The following is a 19,306-nucleotide window of genomic DNA, read 5'->3' on the forward strand; positions in this document are numbered from 1 at the left end:
GATCAAAATTAGGACCATAAATATTAACTATGCATATCTCCAGACCCTTACCACAACATTTGGATATAGTGTAGCGCCCCTCCCCATCTGTTTCCAGAGATGTTAGTGTCAAAGATGCCTTTGGGTTTACCCATGTCAGCACTCCTCTAGCATGTGAGGTAAACCCTGCTGCGTGTATGTTTTCCAAGAGTCCTCTAGTGCGTAATATTGGGCTGTCCAGGCGTAAATGCATCTCCTGTAGGAGAGTCCTGATCGTCCAAGTTGCCTCCTGCCACCTCATCCGGAAGAGCTTTTTCAGTAGAGGACCGCAGTTCCCTCCGCCATTCCTTCAGGGCCTTCTGTAGAGCCTTAGGGTCCGTAAAGATCATGGAACGCCCCTGCCAATTGACACGTAACTTTGCAGGGTACAACATGGTGTAGTCGGCTTCCATATCTCGGAGTTGCCGCTTCATCGAAACAAACAGTCGTCTCGCCTCCTGAACCCTGGCAGTGAAATCAGAAAATAATGAAATCGTCGACCCCTCGTACTGTAGTGGCTGTTTTTCCCTGGCCAGTCTGAGCGCCGTATCTCTATCCCTATAATTCAGCAATTTTGCGATTATGGGTCACGGTGGTGCACCTGGCTTTGGCCTCGGGCCCAGGGATCTGTGAGCCCTCTCTACCACAAACATCGCAGAGAAGGCTGTATCGCCCAACAAGGACTTCAAAAGGCGTTCAATAAACAGCTCCATATTCCCCGTCTGGGTGGTTTCTGGGAGGCCAGTAATGCGGAGGTTACATCTCCGAGAACGTGCCTCAAGGTCCTCTGTCTTGTCCTGTATGACTTGCAGGACCCTGCTCAGCTGCTTGTTCTCAGAATCCAAGGTGGTATGGGCCACCTCATCCTCTGTTAGTCGGTGCTCTGACATGTCTATGCGTTCCGCATGTTTATCTATTCTCTCCGCCATGCGGTCCATGCGATAGGTGAGGGCGTCAATCTTAGTTCCCAGCGAAGCGATACCTCCCTATAGACTCTTTTCCATAGCTATCAGGAGGCCGCAAATTTCTTGTTGTTGGGACCCTTCGGCCAAGTCCGACCCACCAGCCCCATCCTCCAATTGAGACTCAGTAGCCTTGGGCCTCTTCGGGTCGAACGTCAGCTTGGGCTGGCTCCTGTTCACTCACCCCATCACTTGTCTCGGGGGGCTCCCCGGCTAGAGATCCACTCAGTCCAATCCAAAAGAAGAAGAGGGGGGGGTAAGGCCACTCCCCAAGCACTGCGTCGGCACCAGGCCCCACGTATGACCGGGCGACACCCAGGAGGAGTACCACCCCCAGCAGAAGGCTATGCCCACAATCGTGCAGGGCCGCACAATCACCGCTGCTACGCGCTCTTCACCAGCCACGTGCCATCATCTTCCCTCCGAGTTGGCCACGAAGAAAATTAGCCGAAATACGATCAGCAATCCCGCTGGGACTAACAGGTACTTTTAGCTCGCTCGAGGTACACGAAATAGGCATGTCCTTTGATGTATACTAAATCACTCCTTATCCTTTAATCGTTAGCTCGTGTAAGGAGATGCGGACACAAAGATAAGGAAATTAGGATTAAGCACCCGAGGAGAAGAATAAAAAAAGCCTGGGAGACAGCGCGTGACTCACCAGAGCTAGAAGGTACGATTACCAATGTTAGTCTGAGAGGACACTCTGTGCAGCATAATAAAGACGAAAGTACTATTCAGCCAGCCCAGAATAATAAAACCGTTTGTCTGCAGGAACAAGTGATATAATCAAGCAGCCAGTGGGCAGATTCAATTGTAAAGATTATCCAGTTATCCTGCATCACGCAGGTAGATATGCTGAACTTCTCAGTGTGGTAAGCTACTCTGGGGTAAGAGAGAGTGGAATCTATCAATAAACAAAACTTTATTGTCGTTTACACCTATTGCAGATAAATGACAGAGCCCTGATGAGAATCCAAGTACTTGTGTAGTTGGATTCGAAACGCGTCGGCAAAACTTAAGGAAGTCAAAACGTTCATTGATTGAGTAAACCAGCGTTGGCTGGATATAAATTTGGTTACCTCTTGGTGAAACAATCTCTTTTTTTGACTTTGTCTTAAAGCTATTTGAATATTGATTGTCGTTTATTAATTCACAGAAGTATAAAGATATTGTGATGTATTATTTGTTTTGTATGTAGGATGTTGATGTCATTTTTTCCATTAATAGTTATGTAATGTATTGTGTATATGTGTTGTAAATATTGAATGTATATATGTGTCTTTTTCATTCACAAAATTTGTTGGAAAGAGTATAAAAAAGAATTGAAAAATCATAAGGGTATAAATAAAGGTACCCAGACAAACTAAAATTAGTTTTTGGTTTTGTCTTGAAAATAAACATTGGAAATCAAGTGGGAGGCGGGCAATTTGGGTATTTATTCTATCATCTTCCCTCCAGCTGGCCAGCAATCACTCAATGAGCCCCAGGGGGAGGTGGGGGACCTCCCATAACAAGCCTCCGCAATCCTCCGAGCGCGGGCCTAACAGCAGATCACCACTTGAGTGGGAGCACTCCGGACCCTGCATGTTATGTTATGTTATGTTAGCCGGATTTATAGAGCGCACTGCTGCCCCAGCAAAGGGGCGTCCCGGGTGCTATAATGGACAAAAAGCCAGACACAAGCAGTACCAACCATAACAACTCTAGGAATCCTATGGAAAAAGGAAGGTTTTGACGGCCTTACTAAAGACCAGAAGTTCGTCAATAGCGCGGATATGGACAGGAAGAGAGTTCCATAACCTGGCAGCAAGCACTCTAAAAGAGCGGCCACCGGTCCTAGCCCTCTTGAAGCGCGGGACTGTGACCAGATGGAGTCCTGAAGATCTTAGAGACCGTGGAGGTACATACGGCAAGATAAAATGCTCCAAGATCTGAGGAGAGGAGTGCTTCAGAATTTTAAACGAAAGGCAAAGAGACTTAAACTTAATCCTCTGAGCAACGGGGAGCCAATGAAGTTTATAGATGGTTTTTTTTGGCCGAACAGAATCTCGGCAAGCCTACCAGAGCCCTGGCAGCAGCGTTTTGAACGCGTTGAAGTCTGGAGAGTTCGGCCTGATTAGCTCCCAGCAGAAGGGAACTCGCGTAGTCCAACCTGGACAGAATCGTAGCTTGTACAATAAGCTGTCTGGTTGGGGCATCAAAGAATTTAAAAATGGGTTTGAGCCTACGAAGAGTCCCAAAGCACGTGGCAGCGGTTTTCTTAGTGTGAGAGACAAAACTAAGTTTTGCCCGCGGTGGTCCTAGCGCCCGCCCGAGTATGCTTTCCCGGGCCTCCTCTTACGTGTGCTCCCTCTCCTGGTGCACTCCGGGCCCGATGTTCTCCGCCGGAAGCCCAGCCACGGGAGGGCCGTCCAGCGCCGCGAAGCGACCGGCGGCAGTCAGCTCCGCAGTCAATCCACACCCCAGCGTCAAGCTCCGGCGGGCACCAGCGAGTCACACTCGCCCCAGAGGCCTCCCCAGGGGCCCGTAGGCCGGCAGCAGACAGCACACTTGGGCCGTGCATCGCGATGAAGGCAGGTAGGACCCCCGATCTTTCAGGCAACCTACGCCGCAGCTGTTCAGGGAAACAATCCAAGGCAAGAAAACAGATTAGGGGTGAGCAGCTCTCAGGATATGTGCAGGATAGTTCGGTGAGGCCAGGGAGCTAACGGCTCAAGCGGCCATTTTCGTCGCGAGCTAGCTCCGCCCCCAAGCTGAGAAAGACTTGCCAAGAAGATCGCAGCACAGAAATTAAATTGAGTGAAAAAAGATTTTGAAATCCCTTCCACCAATAGTTTGAGTTTTACCCAACCCTCTGTAGAATAATGTAAATTGCTTCACGTTCACTACACCATAACAAAGGTCATGCAAACTTTTAGAAGGATTTGCAAAGGTTAATATATAAAAACTCTTGATAGCAGCGTAAGTGTTTTCCATCAGGGTTAATAATGTCCCTCCCTACTCTACATTTTTAGGTCGAGCTTACAGCACTTTTGCTGTCAAGCAATCTGTTGTATGTACTTGTGGGGTCTGACTCCTCCTACCCTTTTTGATTGACTTTTGTGTGTGTTGTGTAAACATTGGAGCCTGAAAAGGGCTAATGGTGGGTGTATGTCCCACCTTTTTTCAATAGTTCACTCTCATGGAGTATTGCCACAGGAGCAAGCAGCGGCGCGCACAGTGACAGATACTGAGGCAGGACATGCTCTTTGTGATGGCATTTCTTTGTTGGGGGTGTGGCATGCTTGTTTTGTTGACCTTCGCAAGCCTTCATGCTTTCTCTTGGCACAGCTGCGATGGCCCCTCCCCCTGTCTGTGCATCGCAGACTCAGGTTCTCTTATGGCTGTTGTTTAGTTTACACATGAACATTTATTTTTAGGACTTGTGCTCACAGCGCTTGATAGGATATTTTTTCATTTCTCAAGAAGTCTTCAGTAAAGAAGCAGAACAAGAGCCTCTAACATTGCATCCAGCGCTTAACAGTAAATGGAAGCCCTGCTTTCCGTTCTTCCTGCCTGCTTTCAGTGATCGTGTTGATTTCTTCTCCCAGCGTCAGTTGACTCTGCGATTTCTAACATGAAGCATGCCTCATTTTCGTCTGGCCATAAAAATTAAAACCTAATTTGTTGTATTTCAGCCGACATTAATAAGACGTGAGTCGGGATGTATCAGCAAGCTTGCCCGAGGGTTGAGAACACCCATGTCTGTTCCCATGGCCAGCCACATGAATACATGCTGTAATCACACAATTTTTAAGCCTGGAAGTTTAAATCAGCATCATTTCTGGTTAACCATACCACTGTGCAGCCTGATGAGGAAGCGGAACGCATGCACAATCTATTCCTAGACATGAAGGCAGGCAACGGGGACTTATAGAGTGCATCCCTTTGGCACTGCTCTGAACATTTTCAGTGAAATGGGGTTTCTCACACCAAAATGGAAGGGTACTGCTGGCCAATGGCATACTTATTACACAGTTGGCGCTATATGCTACTATGAAAGGAGAGCTGGACTGGGATAAAGACCATGGAATACGACTGAGTAACAGCGAGTAACTTATTCATTCATTTGAAGTAACCCATGAACGCTCTCCGAAATTTTCTGATAGTGGTTTGGCCACGGATTTTCCTAGCAGTAATATTCACTAATACTGCCATGGGTCGGATGTTTAAGATTCATCCCGTTTTTTGAGTGTTCTTCAATCTCTCCCCCACGTTCAACCTCCTGGAGCTTCTTAGCCCTATCGGCCTCGACAAAACTTTGCGCTTGTGAGGCCTCTTCTTTAACAGCTACAGTGCCCCTCCCCTCTCACTTTCACTTCAGTCCAGAGGAAGACCCCGCCAGTAAGGCCTTGAAGGAACCTATACAGTTTCAGGGGTCGAAACTTCGACACATTACCGATACCAGTACAGTCAACAGTGCAAGCCGCACTGTGATTTTCTGTTTTACATGGCTTTGTAATGTATTGGATTCTATCTGTTACATACTTTGTTAGGAATGTATAGCATTGAATAGCATGCCCAACAATTTGATTGTGATAACCATTATTACTGTATTTCACTTACCTCACTACCTCACTTGAGTCACCATCCTTCCCTTCCCATCTACCCAGTTGGGAACACCAATGATGATTTTTAATGTTTTTCTTAAAACATCTTTTTCAAAAATTGCAACATGTGTTCAGTGTGATTAAATAACACTTGAGCAACAGTTTAACCCTTTCTGTGCTGACGTCGGCCATTGGCCGACACAAGCACTACCTCCTTGATGCTGCGCACAACCAACGGCCGACACCGCCCCACCCACTCCGTCAAACGCCCGCACCGTGGATAAAGTTCGCTGCGGGAAACGGGTTAATTCTCCTTTGGATTTATTGTTTGTATACAACTGCATATTTTTCTTTACACTATGTTGATGTAACAATACTGGGACCACCACATTCTATACTGCCTTACACCCAGGTCCCTGTGATTTTGGGTATACCCTTTTCTTATAACCACAAAAAAAGCTAAAATGCTCGCAAATTATTCGTTCCACATATGTGATTGTGATAACTCAGATGGTTAATGCATCTGATGTGAAGCTGTGTGTAAAAACAGCAAGGTTGAATGTTGAATGTGGAAACGCGGCCTGTCATCCTTCTAAAGCTGATAAAGTAAGTATCGTGAAAACTGAGTATATCAAATGGCAGCTATAGAATTGCAATTTATAATGATTTACTGCTACATCTGCTGAGGAACTCAAAAGCGTTCCAAAAGAGTCACTGCTCAGGGTTCAAAGAACTCAGATGGACTCTCTTCCTCCGTAGGCTTAATGAAGGGGGTTACTGTTTTGTCTGCCTACTGCTGATGCCGGCTGTGCAGCACATCTCTTTCCTGTTACTCAGCTTTACAATTCGTGCACTCATCACCTGCTCGATGAACACAGTCTCGAATGCTTCTTCAGCCTTGGGCACCACAGAACCTCATGATGAATAATGTGATCACCAACATGATGTGCTTTCTGAAATAGTGCCAACAAGGAACGCCACTACAGACAGCGTCTTCTGCGCACCACTTTCAGTACGGAATATTGACTAAGTGTTTTTGTCTGGGTTTGTTGGATATCTGCCAACAATGCAGAAATGTGGAAGGCCAGGTTACACCTTTTCCTCAGACCTGCTACCCCTGCGCCCCGGCAGCGCCACTGTCTAAATCACCTTTAGGACCTTTAGGTATTTGGCCATGTAGCACTTTATTCTGGGTGCTGCAATATCTACTGTTTGCAGATTTAGATATCTGAAAAAAATCTGCCAATGCTTGTTATAAAATATGAGTCCATTCCACTCCTCGATGTTGGGGCTATTTTTACCTTTGTATCTAATCCAATAGTTCTTTTAACCTTTATCAGCAAAGTTGTCTAGTAAAAAGAATCTTACAAATATATGCATTTTCTCAGATTTTAAATGACCCCTCCCAGTTTATGCTTTTTTTTCATAATGTTTGTTAATTGGAGTTAGTATAATAAATCTATTCTGGCCATTGATTGTCCGCTCAAGCAGTGTATTTAGTATATTGTGAAGCAGAGATCTGAAGAGGAATGCTTTAAGGTACTAAGAGTAAGCTTAGAAAATCTTGGCTGTTCAGATTTGCCACTTATTTATGTTTTGCTGTACGTTCTTGTTCGTTATTTTTAACAGATGACGTAATGTAACAAAAATTCTAAAGCTGCCTTTTCTTTGCAGGGTCAATTGAATCCTACAGGAAGAAAGTCCACCAGACAGAAGCGATTGGTTGGAAGTCCACCCGCCCTGGAGGAGATGAACGCGATGTTCACTTGCGCAGAAGGTTTCACACAAGTGGAAAAAAGCTGCCTAACTGGATGGAGAAACAGATGAAGCTTGAATTCTCGAATAAAGAGAAACGGCTTGAACGCACGGAGTTTGCGTTTGAAGAAAAACAGAGTACTGTACACTCAGAAGCTCTGTTCACTGATGAAACAAAGGAGCTGATTTCACAGCGGATGCTGATAACGGGAGAGGATGGGATTGGGAAGAGTTGCTTCTCGGCAGGGCTTCTGAAACAATGGGCGTCCGGACAAAGGGATCTCTGCTACGAATGTATCATTTATATGACATTCAGTGAGTTAAATACCATGAAGGATCCTGTAAGTGTGAGAAACCTCTTAGGAAGCAAGTGCCCGGAGCTGTCTCCAGTGCTGACTGAGCTGCTCAACACAGACAAAGTGCTGATCATTCTGGACGGCCTGGACGAGTTTAATCAAGAACTGAAGGTCAGCTCACCATCCGATGCCATGTGTGACATTGACACGCCTCTCGATATAAGCATCCTGATATCAAAAGTCATATCCAAGGCGCTTCTCCCAGACACACATGTTTTAATCACTTCTCGGATGGGTTCTGTGCGTAAAATCAGAGAACATTTCACCTCCACATTTATACTGGAAGCTTTCACTGAGGATCAGGTCAAGCAATACTGTGAGACATTCCTACCTGGTGATGACCGAACAAAAGCTGTCTCTGAATGTATCAGTAACTATAAACTGTGCAGTTTGCTGTCAGTTCCCCTGCTAAGCAGCACCCTGCGTCACATATACAAGAAAGGGCCTTGGCCAAAGTCTGAGGGAGCTCTGGCCACACGCAGCAGAATGATGTACTCTGCTCTGCAGGTCACTCTGAAGGTCACCTTAGAGGAGACAGGACACATCGATCAAGAGTGCTGCACGTCATTGCTGAATAATGCATCCGAGGTACCAAGATGCATTCGGAATACTATCAATAAGCTGGGTGTGAAGTCTTACAATAATCTTATTTGCGGAGTACGGGAAATAAATAAAGAAGACTTTGCAGCAAACTGTAAACACACAGAATGCCTCTTTAAACATTTTGCTGAGTTCTTCTTTACGGCAGACGAGAGTGGTAAGAAGTTTGAATACCGACACGCCAGCATAAGGGACATGTTTGCTGCCCTGTACTGTGTGGGGGAGATCCGGGCAGAGGCGGAGCTCGAGACCGTCCTGAACGCCTGGGTTTTCGGGGACATTTCAGAATCTTCACGTCCACCTCTTCTTGATAATATCACTCCCAATCACTGGAAAAGGCTCCAGAGCTTTATACCATTCTTTCTGGGCCTTCTGCCCTATGCAGACCACGGCCTACTGTCCGAGACACCGTCTCTCAGCCCAGGTAGGAGGGAGTTTCTGAAAAGCTGGTTTCAGGCCTGGATTGATAAGAAACCGGTCAAAATAAAATTCTTCGTCTTCTTGCACTGTGTGTTCGAATTACACGATGATGATCTGGCAAAGCATGTTTCAAGTCACACCCAAGAAGCCATTTTATTTAACGTACCGCTCAACTCCTTGGACATCAGCGCTTTACGATATTGTCTTGAAAATTCGAGACACGGCCTGATTGACCTAAGATTTTGTGAGCTGAGCGACGCGTGTCTGAAACAGCTGGAAGAGGTTATACACACCTGTAAAGATGTAAAGTAAGTCAATCGTTTGCCGGAAAACTGAAAATGATCGTGCATGTGTTTTTTCTCACACATTTTTAGGTCTCGTCCTTTTCCATTGCGAAGCAATGGGAAATGGGGGAGAATTATAGTGCTTGATCGGCTAGTGAAACCACTGGCGTTTCTTCACAGTGCATGTGAGGTCACGTGGCCACAAAGCGGGTCACGTGACCACACAAGCACGAGCATCTCCCTAATCCGCCTGCCCCCACCAGGCTCGCATTCCCGCCCCCTCACCAGGCCGCACATCTGCCTGCCACACTTCTCCTCCCCTCGCACGCATTCCGCTGCCCCTCCTTTCTCCCCCCGCCAAAAGCCTCGCAAAATCACCCCTCCTTTCTCCCCCTGCCCTGCTGCTCCCTTGATCTTGGCTTTCCTTTCTCTCCCGACACGGCGTGCGCCTTTATTTATTTATTATGGTGCCGCAATCACTTTGGGCTCGCCAGTATCTGTGTTGTCTTTAGCTCCTCCCTTCCCTCCTCATGCCGTTTGTTTGGATTGTGTTTATGTGCGTATCACAGTTTCAGCGTGTAGTTCCATGCTACTGCTCAAAGCTTCGAACACCGCCCGCATCTCACTTTTCATTCAACCGGTGTCCGTGTTGCCTTTAGCCCCTCCCTCCCCTCCTCATGTCGTTTATTTAGATTGTCTTTTATTGTACCCCATCTAAGACATTTGATCGCCTCTATATACGCTAAATATTTCTGCTCAACTTAAAACACTGTTTACAAAATATTAAAAGGGCGTAAATGCAGCACGCTGCCTAAAATGGCTTCCGCCCACTGCCTGCAAGCTCTTTCAATTTACATTTACAAGCCTCGGAGCGGGAGTCTGTGTCTGTAGGTATTACAAAATACAACTTGTTTTGTCCGTATGCGTGCGATGGCCCCCGTGCACTCGCCTTGGTGCCTCCTCTTCCTTTCATGCACGCATGAGTGAGCTCCGTGCCTGACCAGCGCTCCCGCTCAGCTGATGGCTGGCTTTCCTTTCTCTCCCGACACGGCGTGCGCCTTTATTTATTTATTATGGTGCCGCAATCACTTTGGGCTCGCCAGTATCTGTGTTGTCTTTAGCTCCTCCCTTCCCTCCTCATGCCGTTTGTTTGGATTGTGTTTATGTGCGTATCACAGTTTCAGCGTGTAGTTCCATGCTACTGTTCATAGCTTCGAACACCGCCCGCATCTCACTTTTCATTCAACCGGTGTCCGTGTTGCCTTTAGCCCCTCCCTCCCCTCCTCATGTCGTTTATTTAGATTGTATTTTATTGTACCCCATCTAAGACATTTGATCGCCTCTATATATGCTAAATATTTCTGCTCAACTTAAAACACTGTTTACAAAATATTAAAAGGGCGTAAATGCAGCACGCTGCCTAAAATGGCTTCCGCCCACTGCCTGCAAGCTCTTTCAATTTACATGCATGTGAGGTCACGTGGCCACAAAGCGGGTCAGGTGACCACACAAGCACGAGCATCTCCCTAATCCGCCTGCCCCCACCAGGCTCGCATTCCCGCCCCCTCACCAGGCCGCACATCTGCCTGCCACACTTCTCCTCCCCTCGCACGCATTCCGCTGCCCCTCCTTTCTCCCCCCCCCGCACGCATTCCGCTGCCCCTCCTTTCTCCCCCCCGCCAGAAGCCTCGCAAAATCACCCCTCCTTTCTCCCCCTGCCCTGCTGCTCCCTTGATCCATTTTGGCTCTCGCTTTCTTTCTTTGACTGCCTGTCTCTCTTTTTCTTCCATTGACCTTCTGTCTGCCTGTCTTTTCTACTTGGCCTCGCTCCTCTCTTTATGCTTCTATCTCACTCCACTACCTGTCTCTGCCTCTCTCACTAACCACTGCCTGGCTTGCCTCTCTCTGTGACTGCCTGTCTCAGCTTCTCTTTCTCTTTGACTGTCTCTCTCCTCTAACCCTCCTGTGCGCGTGCTCTCTCCTGAGTCTGCTGCCGTTCTCTCTCTCTTTGACTGCATGCCCCCCTTGTGTGCTCTCTCCCCTCTACAGCCCCCCTCTGCCTTGCGCTCCATGCCGCAGTCTCTCCCTTTATCTTTCATTTATGGCTGAGGCCCCACCAGCCAGAACCAAAACAAATCGCAGAAATATTTTTGAACGGGGCGAGGGATTCTGCGGGTCAGCTTTCCATGAAAGAAAGCCACAGGGAGGGGGAGCTCACACCTCACGGGCGAGTTTATGGCACCCCAAAACAGTTGTCCCCAGCTCTCACACCAGAAAACCATGTGGAAGACTGTAAACAGCCTTCAAAGACCATCTTCACACCTCAGGACATGCTTGGGGGGCCATTACTGGGTGGGAGTGGTAGGGTCAGTCGCCAGGGCCTCCATACCAACTGTCCTACCAGATTGTGGCGGGGACTCTCCAACCGTACCGGTGTTCATAAAGTGCGCGAGTGCGTCCGGCAGGCGTCTGAAGAGTGGAGTTGCAATCTGTATGTATATGTCTATGGTGTTGAGCGCTTTCTTCAGCGAAATAAATGTATAACCTACAGGCAGCAGGTCCTGTTTCCTGAAGCGTGGACTCTTACTTTTAACTCTTAAGATAATATAAAAAGTGACGTAATGTGGAGAAATAGCACCGGCCATTGCTCAAGTACTAGTAGACAATTCAGTTATGTGATGTGTGCTATATTAAAGACCCGCAGCATTTTTTATGTAACAGTCCGCGCTCGAGCGCCCCATCCCCCCCCCACACTTCTTATCCAGGTCACAATACTAAAACCACATGAAGTGATCCGAGTTTCTCAAATGAAAACCGAATTCAGAACACCCACCCAATCCCCTCGGGCATTTTTCTTTCCCTCGTCAAACAATCTTGTAGTCTCTCCATTTTGCCATGCTCTGCCTAGCTCCTTGCACGCCCCTCGCCTCCCCCTCAGCTCTCCCGTACTACAGCTGGTTCGCACCTCCAGCTGTCACCCCCTCCCTCCACTCCACAACCAGGCTCCGTTTCAAAGGCAGCCAATTACTGTTTGCATCTTTCCGTGGTACCGAAAGAGAGACATGCAAACACACACACACATAGACACACGCACGCGCTCTCTCTCTCGTTGCCTCCCCACTCTCTCTCTCACACCGAGATTCATATTGGCACAAAACACAGACTCAAATACGGACAGCCACAAATCAGTGCAAACAGATGATAAACACAAAATGAAAGATAAAGACACGAAATGCACAAGGAAAAATAAATAATCATTATTAATGCAATTATTTTTAAATGAACATTCGTATAGCGTTAACAAACACTACCAAAACAAAATCTCTTGGTGCTATTAAGTCAACAAGGACTACAAGTAGAAAGGGCGTGTTTTATGCACCGCTTGCAGGTTGTCAAAACACATAAATTAAAGGCATTGTCATTTAGAATGCCAGTAGCTCTCAAAATCTCGCAAATACGAGACCTATTGCATTGCAAATGCTTGTTTAACTTGTATCTCTTATATAGAGATAAGCGCCTCAACCTCAACTAAACGTGTAAGGCAGCACAGGAAAGGATCTCACTTCTTTTTGTGGGCCCTCTGTACACGTGCCAGCTCACGGGGTAAGTAAGGAAGATCGTCTACTGCAACACCAACAAAAATGCCTCTACGTGCCTGCAGGCTGAGGGGAACACTCCAGGTTCTTAAATATTTGTAATGTCTAATACTGTTAGCTGAATAATTTATAATTGCTCCCAAGTTTGTCACAGAGTAATAAAGCAGAAACTAGCAAGAGAGAGATCTTATGTTATGTTATGGAAACTTGTAGAGCGTGTGATTACCCAATTGGGGGTCTTGGCACTAGTTAACATAGAGCATACTGAAACGTAAACGCTCTCCTTCCTAAATGCCAACAAGGAGAGATTTCTTCTAATGTGTACTGGAAGGTCGTTCCATAGTTTAGCTGTGCGGAATTAAATACTCCTGCCTCCTCAGTTTGCCTTTTTGATCTTAGAGACTGTAAAGGTTTCAGAATTTGCAGATCGTAAGGCCCTATTAAGGATATGCCATCTAAACGCTTTTCTAGGTAACTCAGGACCTGTGTTGTAGAGTCCTTTTGTGTGCCAGGCATAATGTTTAATATTTAGCACAGTTCTGTCTTGTAAACCAGTGTAGTTCTCGAAGTCCCTGAAAAATAGAATGATATTTAGGTAGGTCCAGGATCATTCTAGCTGCTGCATTCTGCACTTAGTTGCAACCTATGTACATGTTTTTCTTGGAGAGTCAAGTAGAGACTGTTGCAGTAGTCCAATTTTGAAAGGACTAGTGCCTTGATCACGGTTTTTCTGAAATTGTTGGGAATATAATGTAATATTTTCATAATCATTCTAAGGGTGTAGTAGTCTGAAGGAACCACGGAGGACACTTGGGCACCCATGTTAAGCTTGCCATCAATGATGACTCCCAAGTTTTTAGGTTGAAGAACAGGAGAAGGAGGATGGCTAATTCGTTCTGGCCACCAGTTAGGGGAGGGAATACCAAGTATAATAACCTCACTTTTCCCAAATTGAGCTGCAGACAGTGTCTGCTCATCCAACTGCTGAACGCCTCCATCCTGTTTTGACATCTCTGTAGACCTGATAAGTCTTTATTTGAGGCCATGACTACTAATTGGGTGTTGTCAGCATAGGATGTTACCAGTAGTAATATGCAAATCAGTGGGCACAGTGCCATCTAGACTGTGGCTACTCTGCTTCTGTAAAAGTTAATCAACTTAGCTACACCATGCATACCTGGCAATACACTTCAGGTGCTAACAGAAGTGCAGAGTGCAATGACTACAGAGCAGCCGCGGTTGGTAGTGGGATGATCTGCAGGGCGGTGACGTGGGGAGGGGCAGGGTGGGGGGTAGTAATGTATGGATTACAGAGTTTTACAGGTAAGTAAACATATAAATAAATAAAAAGAATTTTGTTGCACGCACTGCATCGCATTTGGTGATGCAGTGCATGCAACGAAATTCGTTTTATTTATTTATATGTTTACTTACCTGTAAAACTCCGTAATCCATACATTACTAGCCACCACCCTGCCCCTCCCCCTCCCCACGTCACCTCCCTGCAGGTCATCCCACTACCGACCGCGGCTGCTACAGAGTACTGCATGCAGGGCTGTTCCGAAGCAGTTTGAGATGAGCCCCTTTGTTTATTAGTTTAAACTAAACGATGTGATATGAATTTGCCTCTGAAACTCTTCTATGTATAAAGAAAGCGAGCAATGAACACTATTGAGTTTTTGATATTTTAATTCCAGTATTGACCACAGCAGAAGATCGGTTTGAATTGACAATTACTTTTTTGCTAAGGCTTTGAGTTGGGACCAGAATGTCCCCCACATAATATACTGATTCTACTGTTGATGTCCTTGGTTGTTGACAGAAAGTTGTATTGAAATTGAATTTGTATAGATTTTACTACTCCTGATGAGGCGTTGAAACACTTTATGGCAAGTAGTACTTGGGAGCCCAAAGTTAGTAATCAATCTATTGGTTATTGGACTTAATCTTGTGCTCTCGAGGAAACTATTTAATGCATTACCTCCAGGTATTTTGTTGTACATTAATGACTTAGGTGTTATATGATAAGCTTGATGGAATGAATATATATTGTTAGGTTGCAGAGATATGGTTAATAGAAAGAGTTAGATAGAAGGGAAGGAGGGGGGCATTCGAAGCAAATATGGGAGGAATAAACTGAAAACTGAAGTCAAGGTCATTTTTTCATGCAAGGTTTTAGGAATATAGCAGGGAGACGTTTGTATAGAACAAAGTCTGTGGATAGAAACCGGAAGAAAGAAATTGTACTGTAAAGGAATATGGCTTTGTGTCATGGTTTAACATAGTCTTTCTGACGCCAATGTAACTGTCAAGAGGTGGCAGATACTTGCCTCACAGCAAAAACAATCCAAGTGCTTGTTAATACCACTTACCAAGCAACTGTAAAGTAGTGACATTTAATCATATCCCAGTACCCATAATTACCTTTTAACTTTGACAACACCATTGAGAAAGCACTTGTGCACATCACCCCACTTTCATACCTAGAAAAGACACCCGCTGTGTGCACCTTGTCAGTCAGTCAAAAATCTTTATTTGGTTAAATGACAGCCATAAAAGAACAGCTACAGTTTTAACAATAATACACATAATAAAATTTTAACCATCTCAAATGTTACCCAGGAATTCATTTTCCAACAATATTGCAAAGTCGAACTACAGCAGAAATCTGCTTATAAACCACGAGACATGTGAATGCCTTGTTTAAAAGAAGTAAATGGCATAATGCAGGTTGACACTTTCTAATATTTAAAAATCTTAATAATGGTTTTAAAAAAATACGACTAGGGTTAAGAAACAATTTACAAAAAAACAAAGTGCAGAGTGCTTTGTGCAGAAGTTGAGTTACATGTGCACGGGTCTAATTTGGTGTCACAATATACATCGCGTGGGTATGAGGCCAATAAGTGAGCGATACCCATCCTGAATCTGATCAGATAAAACATCTTTGCTTGATTAAAATGGAAAGAAAGAAAGGATTCAATTTGTGGGGATCTAATTAACAATGAATGCTCTACAATCCTTTTTTAGCAACTCTAGGCTATCTCTTTCGTGCTTCAAAAGTAAAAGAAAATCACTTTTGAGATTGGCCTTAGGAATTATGAATATGTTTCCTGGACGTTTAAAAATTCTGCAATCCCAGCTTCTCATGTTGACTTTGCAGATTAGAGAGCCAGGGGATTTTTTTGGTATGGTCCAATTTCAAGCAATCTAAAATGATGTTGCGATTCAGGGCTGATTATTTTTTTACCCAAATGCTGCGCCAAAGCATCAATGGGGCTAATTGTATACGAAAGGTAAGTGGAGTGATGCCTAGTTCATTATGACACATAGTAGCAGGGGTGCTTTTGGGTAATGTCAACACACGTTTTAGTGTTAAGTTCTCTGCTCTTTGGAGGCCCGATATGTTTGAACAGCCCCAAACTCCATCGCCATATAATGTGACAACGCAGGTTCGTGCCTTATAAATATCAACAATTACACTTATGGGGCGAGAGCCTAATTTTTTTGTAAACCTAAAGATGTCCTCCATATTTTTATTAAAGCCCCCATTCCTAGCATTAACTAGGTGTGACCATGAATTTTTTTCATTAAAAAGAATGCTCAAATAAGAAAAAGTTGGCAGCTGACATAATATTTCATTCTTTATGTAAAAGGTTTTCACCCTAGAGGGAACCTTTCCTGCTACCAAGACATGTGACTTGGCAACATTTGTTTTTAGCCTAAGGTCGCTCATGAATTCATTAAAACTGGTTAAAAGCCTTTGTAAACCCACCCCAGTTCTCGACATTAGGACACAATCATCAGCATGTAACAGCTGGTAAAGTCCCGTGGGCTATTGTGGGGGCATCGACATTTCCAATTCTGATGTGGCTTTCTAGGCCATTTATGTATAAGCAGAATAGTAAGGGAAAGAGTACGCATCCCTGTCGGACCCCACAATCCATCTTTATGGGTCTAGTAAGCGCACCAGTTGCTCCATAGAGTACTCTCCCTGTGACACCATGATGCATTGCAGCTAAAAAGTGGGCGATTGAAGGGTTAATGCCCATAAGGAGCATTTTTTCCCACTGTTTACCCCTCTGCACCCAGTCAAAGGCAGATGTCAGGTCCATAAATCCCAAGTATAGGGACCCTGACTTAGCCATGTTCTATTTGCCGATGACCAGGTGCAGGTTAAGGCACTGTTCTACAGTGCACAGGCCTTTCCTGAAGCCATACTGAACAGCAGAGAACTTCCCATTTTCTGTAACCCAAGTCTCCAATCTCTCCAGTATTACTCGTCCCATAATCTTGCAGGTGCTGTCGATTAAAGAAATAGGTCGATAGCATTTTGGATCCGATCTATCACCCTTTTTGAATATGGGGACTATTGTAAATGATCTCCATGACTCTGGTGGGCCCTGAGCTGCATAACCTCATAATAAATTTGTTAGTAACGGGAGCCACAGGGGGGTATTTGCTGAAAATAGGTCGGCGGGTATGCCGTCCGGCCCAGGGGCCTTGTTCTTTACAGTCTGGGAGAGCGCCCTATTTACCTCATCTAGATTTGGGGGTTCCAAGGGGCATGCCACATATTGAAAGTGCACAGCACAATATTTCTCAGTGCTATTACTATAGAGGCCGGAAAAATGTTTTACCCACAGGTCGGGCATGATTGTTGCATCAATATGGGCATTTTTTGTGTCACCAAATTACTCATCATTAACAGTTTTCCAAAAAAGTTTGGAATATTTACTCTGGGTTGCCACGTATAATTTGCCCCATGCCTTTTGCCTGATTTCTTTCTTATGTTTCTCCTGTGCGTATTTATAATCCATGCGCACCTATCTCATTCCCACCCTGTCTCGTGGTTTGATTTTTAAGATCTTGATTAGTTTACTTTGTAGTTGGGAGCATTTCCTGTCAAACCACCTTTTATTTTTCTGTCAGCTATTTGACAGATTTTTAGTTAGGAGTGCCTTTGTTGTCTCAGTTATTGCATTATACGATCTGATCATTAATGTAGCACTTATATTTTCGTCCAGACAGTCCAGTACATGCGCGAGATTACTCTTTATAATCTCTTCCAGAATTATATCAGGTTTGACAGCGGACCACTTCCGAGTTAGCCCCTTATTTTTAGTATAGTATAAGGGGACTACCTTGACTGGTATCATGGGAGGATCTAGTAGGGTCAATAATTGTAGTGTTAGTGGGTAATAGTCACTAAATTTATTTTTAGATATGTTAAAAACCATAGTTTCAGACTTAAAATGATCGGACAAAATAATAAAATCAATCAGCGTTCCCCGACCACTTCATACATAGGTTACCACATTGGAGTTTAAAAGCTCAATAAGATCTACGGTTAAGAAAAGTGAACATTTTGACAATAAAAAGTTGAAAATGTTCCCACAAGGAGTGTGCTCAAAGTGATAACCGCCCACCTTATCCCCTATTAGATGATGGCAAGCCTCCTGTTTAGACAATGAGCACAATTTACAAATAAAATCACCCCCCCAAAGTATTACATAGTCCGTTTTTAACTCCTCAATGTGTTTTGTAAGTGAAACAACCCTTACAACGCAACTATTACAACGCACGCCGTTACAACGCACACCATTACAACGCAGGATCCGTTACAACGCATTACTTTACAACGCATGACATTACATAGCAGATGCCATTACAACGCATGCCATTACAACGTAAGTATTGGTAAGTATGGTATTTTTTTAAATCATTTTTTTAAATGTAAATTAAATAAATTAATTTAAGTAATAGTATATATTTCGTTTTGGGTTATGGGGTACAGGGGTATTTTTAGGTTTCAGGGCTAGGTTTGGGTTTTGGGGTACAGGGGTATTTTAAGGTTTCAGGGCTAGGTATGGGTTTTGGGGTACAGGGGTATTTTTAGGTTTCAGGGCTAGGTTTGGGTTTTGGGGTACAGGGGTATTTTTAGGTTTCAGGGCTAGGTATGGGTTTTGGGGTACAGGGGTATTTTTAGGTTTCAGGGTTAGGTTTGGGTTTTGGGGTACAGGGGTATTAGGTTTCAGGGCTAGGTTTGGATTTTGGGGTACAGGGGTATTTTTAGGTTTCAGGGCTAGGTTTGGGTTTTGGGGTACAGGGGTATTTTTAGGTTTCAGGGTTAGGTTTGGGTTTTGGGGTACAGGGGTATTTTTAGGTTTCAGGGCTAGGTATGGGTTTTGGGGTACAGGGGTATTTTTAGGTTTCAGGGCTAGGTTTGGGTTTTGGGGTACAGGGGTATTTTAAGGTTTCAGGGCTAGGTATGGGATTTGGGGTACAGGGGTATTTTTAGGTTTCAGGGCTAGGTTTGGGTTTTGGGGTACAGGGGTATTTTTAGGTTTCAGGGCTAGGTATGGGTTTTGGGGTACAGGGGTATTTTTAGGTTTCAGGGCTAGGTTTGGGTTTTGGGGTACAGGGGTATTTTTAGGTTTCAGGGCTAGGTTTGGGTTTTGGGGTACAGGGGTATTTTTAGGTTTCAGGGCTAGGTTTGGGTTTTGGGGTACAGGGGTATTTTTAGGTTTCAGGGCTAGATTTGGGTTTTGGGGTACAGGGGTATTTTTAGGTTTCAGGGCTAGGTTTGGGTTTTGGGGTACAGGGGTATTTTTAGGTTTCAGGGCTAGGTTTGGGTTTTGGGGTACAGGGGTATTTTTAGGTTTCAGGGCTAGGTATGGGTTTTGGGGTACAGGGGTATTTTTAGGTTTCAGGGCTAGGTAT

At 44.9% G+C, this 19,306-nt stretch overlaps 1 protein-coding gene across 3 annotated transcripts in view; it reads left to right on the forward strand.

Annotated features, from left to right (window-relative positions):
* Nucleotides 1-19,306, forward strand: part of LOC144820027 (NACHT, LRR and PYD domains-containing protein 1 homolog) — a 506,013-nt gene that overhangs the window by 350,682 nt on the left and 136,025 nt on the right. For all 3 annotated transcript variants that reach the window (XM_078677696.1, XM_078677691.1, XM_078677685.1), the window contains one exon: nucleotides 7,247-9,011. In XM_078677696.1, the coding sequence (XP_078533822.1) occupies nucleotides 7,384-9,011 (1,628 nt within the window). In that variant the 5' untranslated portion in view covers nucleotides 7,247-7,383. The remainder of the gene's footprint in view (nucleotides 1-7,246; nucleotides 9,012-19,306) is intronic.

Source organism: Lissotriton helveticus, chromosome 1_1 (assembly GCF_964261635.1).
Source record: "Lissotriton helveticus chromosome 1_1, aLisHel1.1, whole genome shotgun sequence".
In the NCBI taxonomy this organism is placed as follows: Eukaryota; Metazoa; Chordata; class Amphibia; order Caudata; family Salamandridae; genus Lissotriton; species Lissotriton helveticus.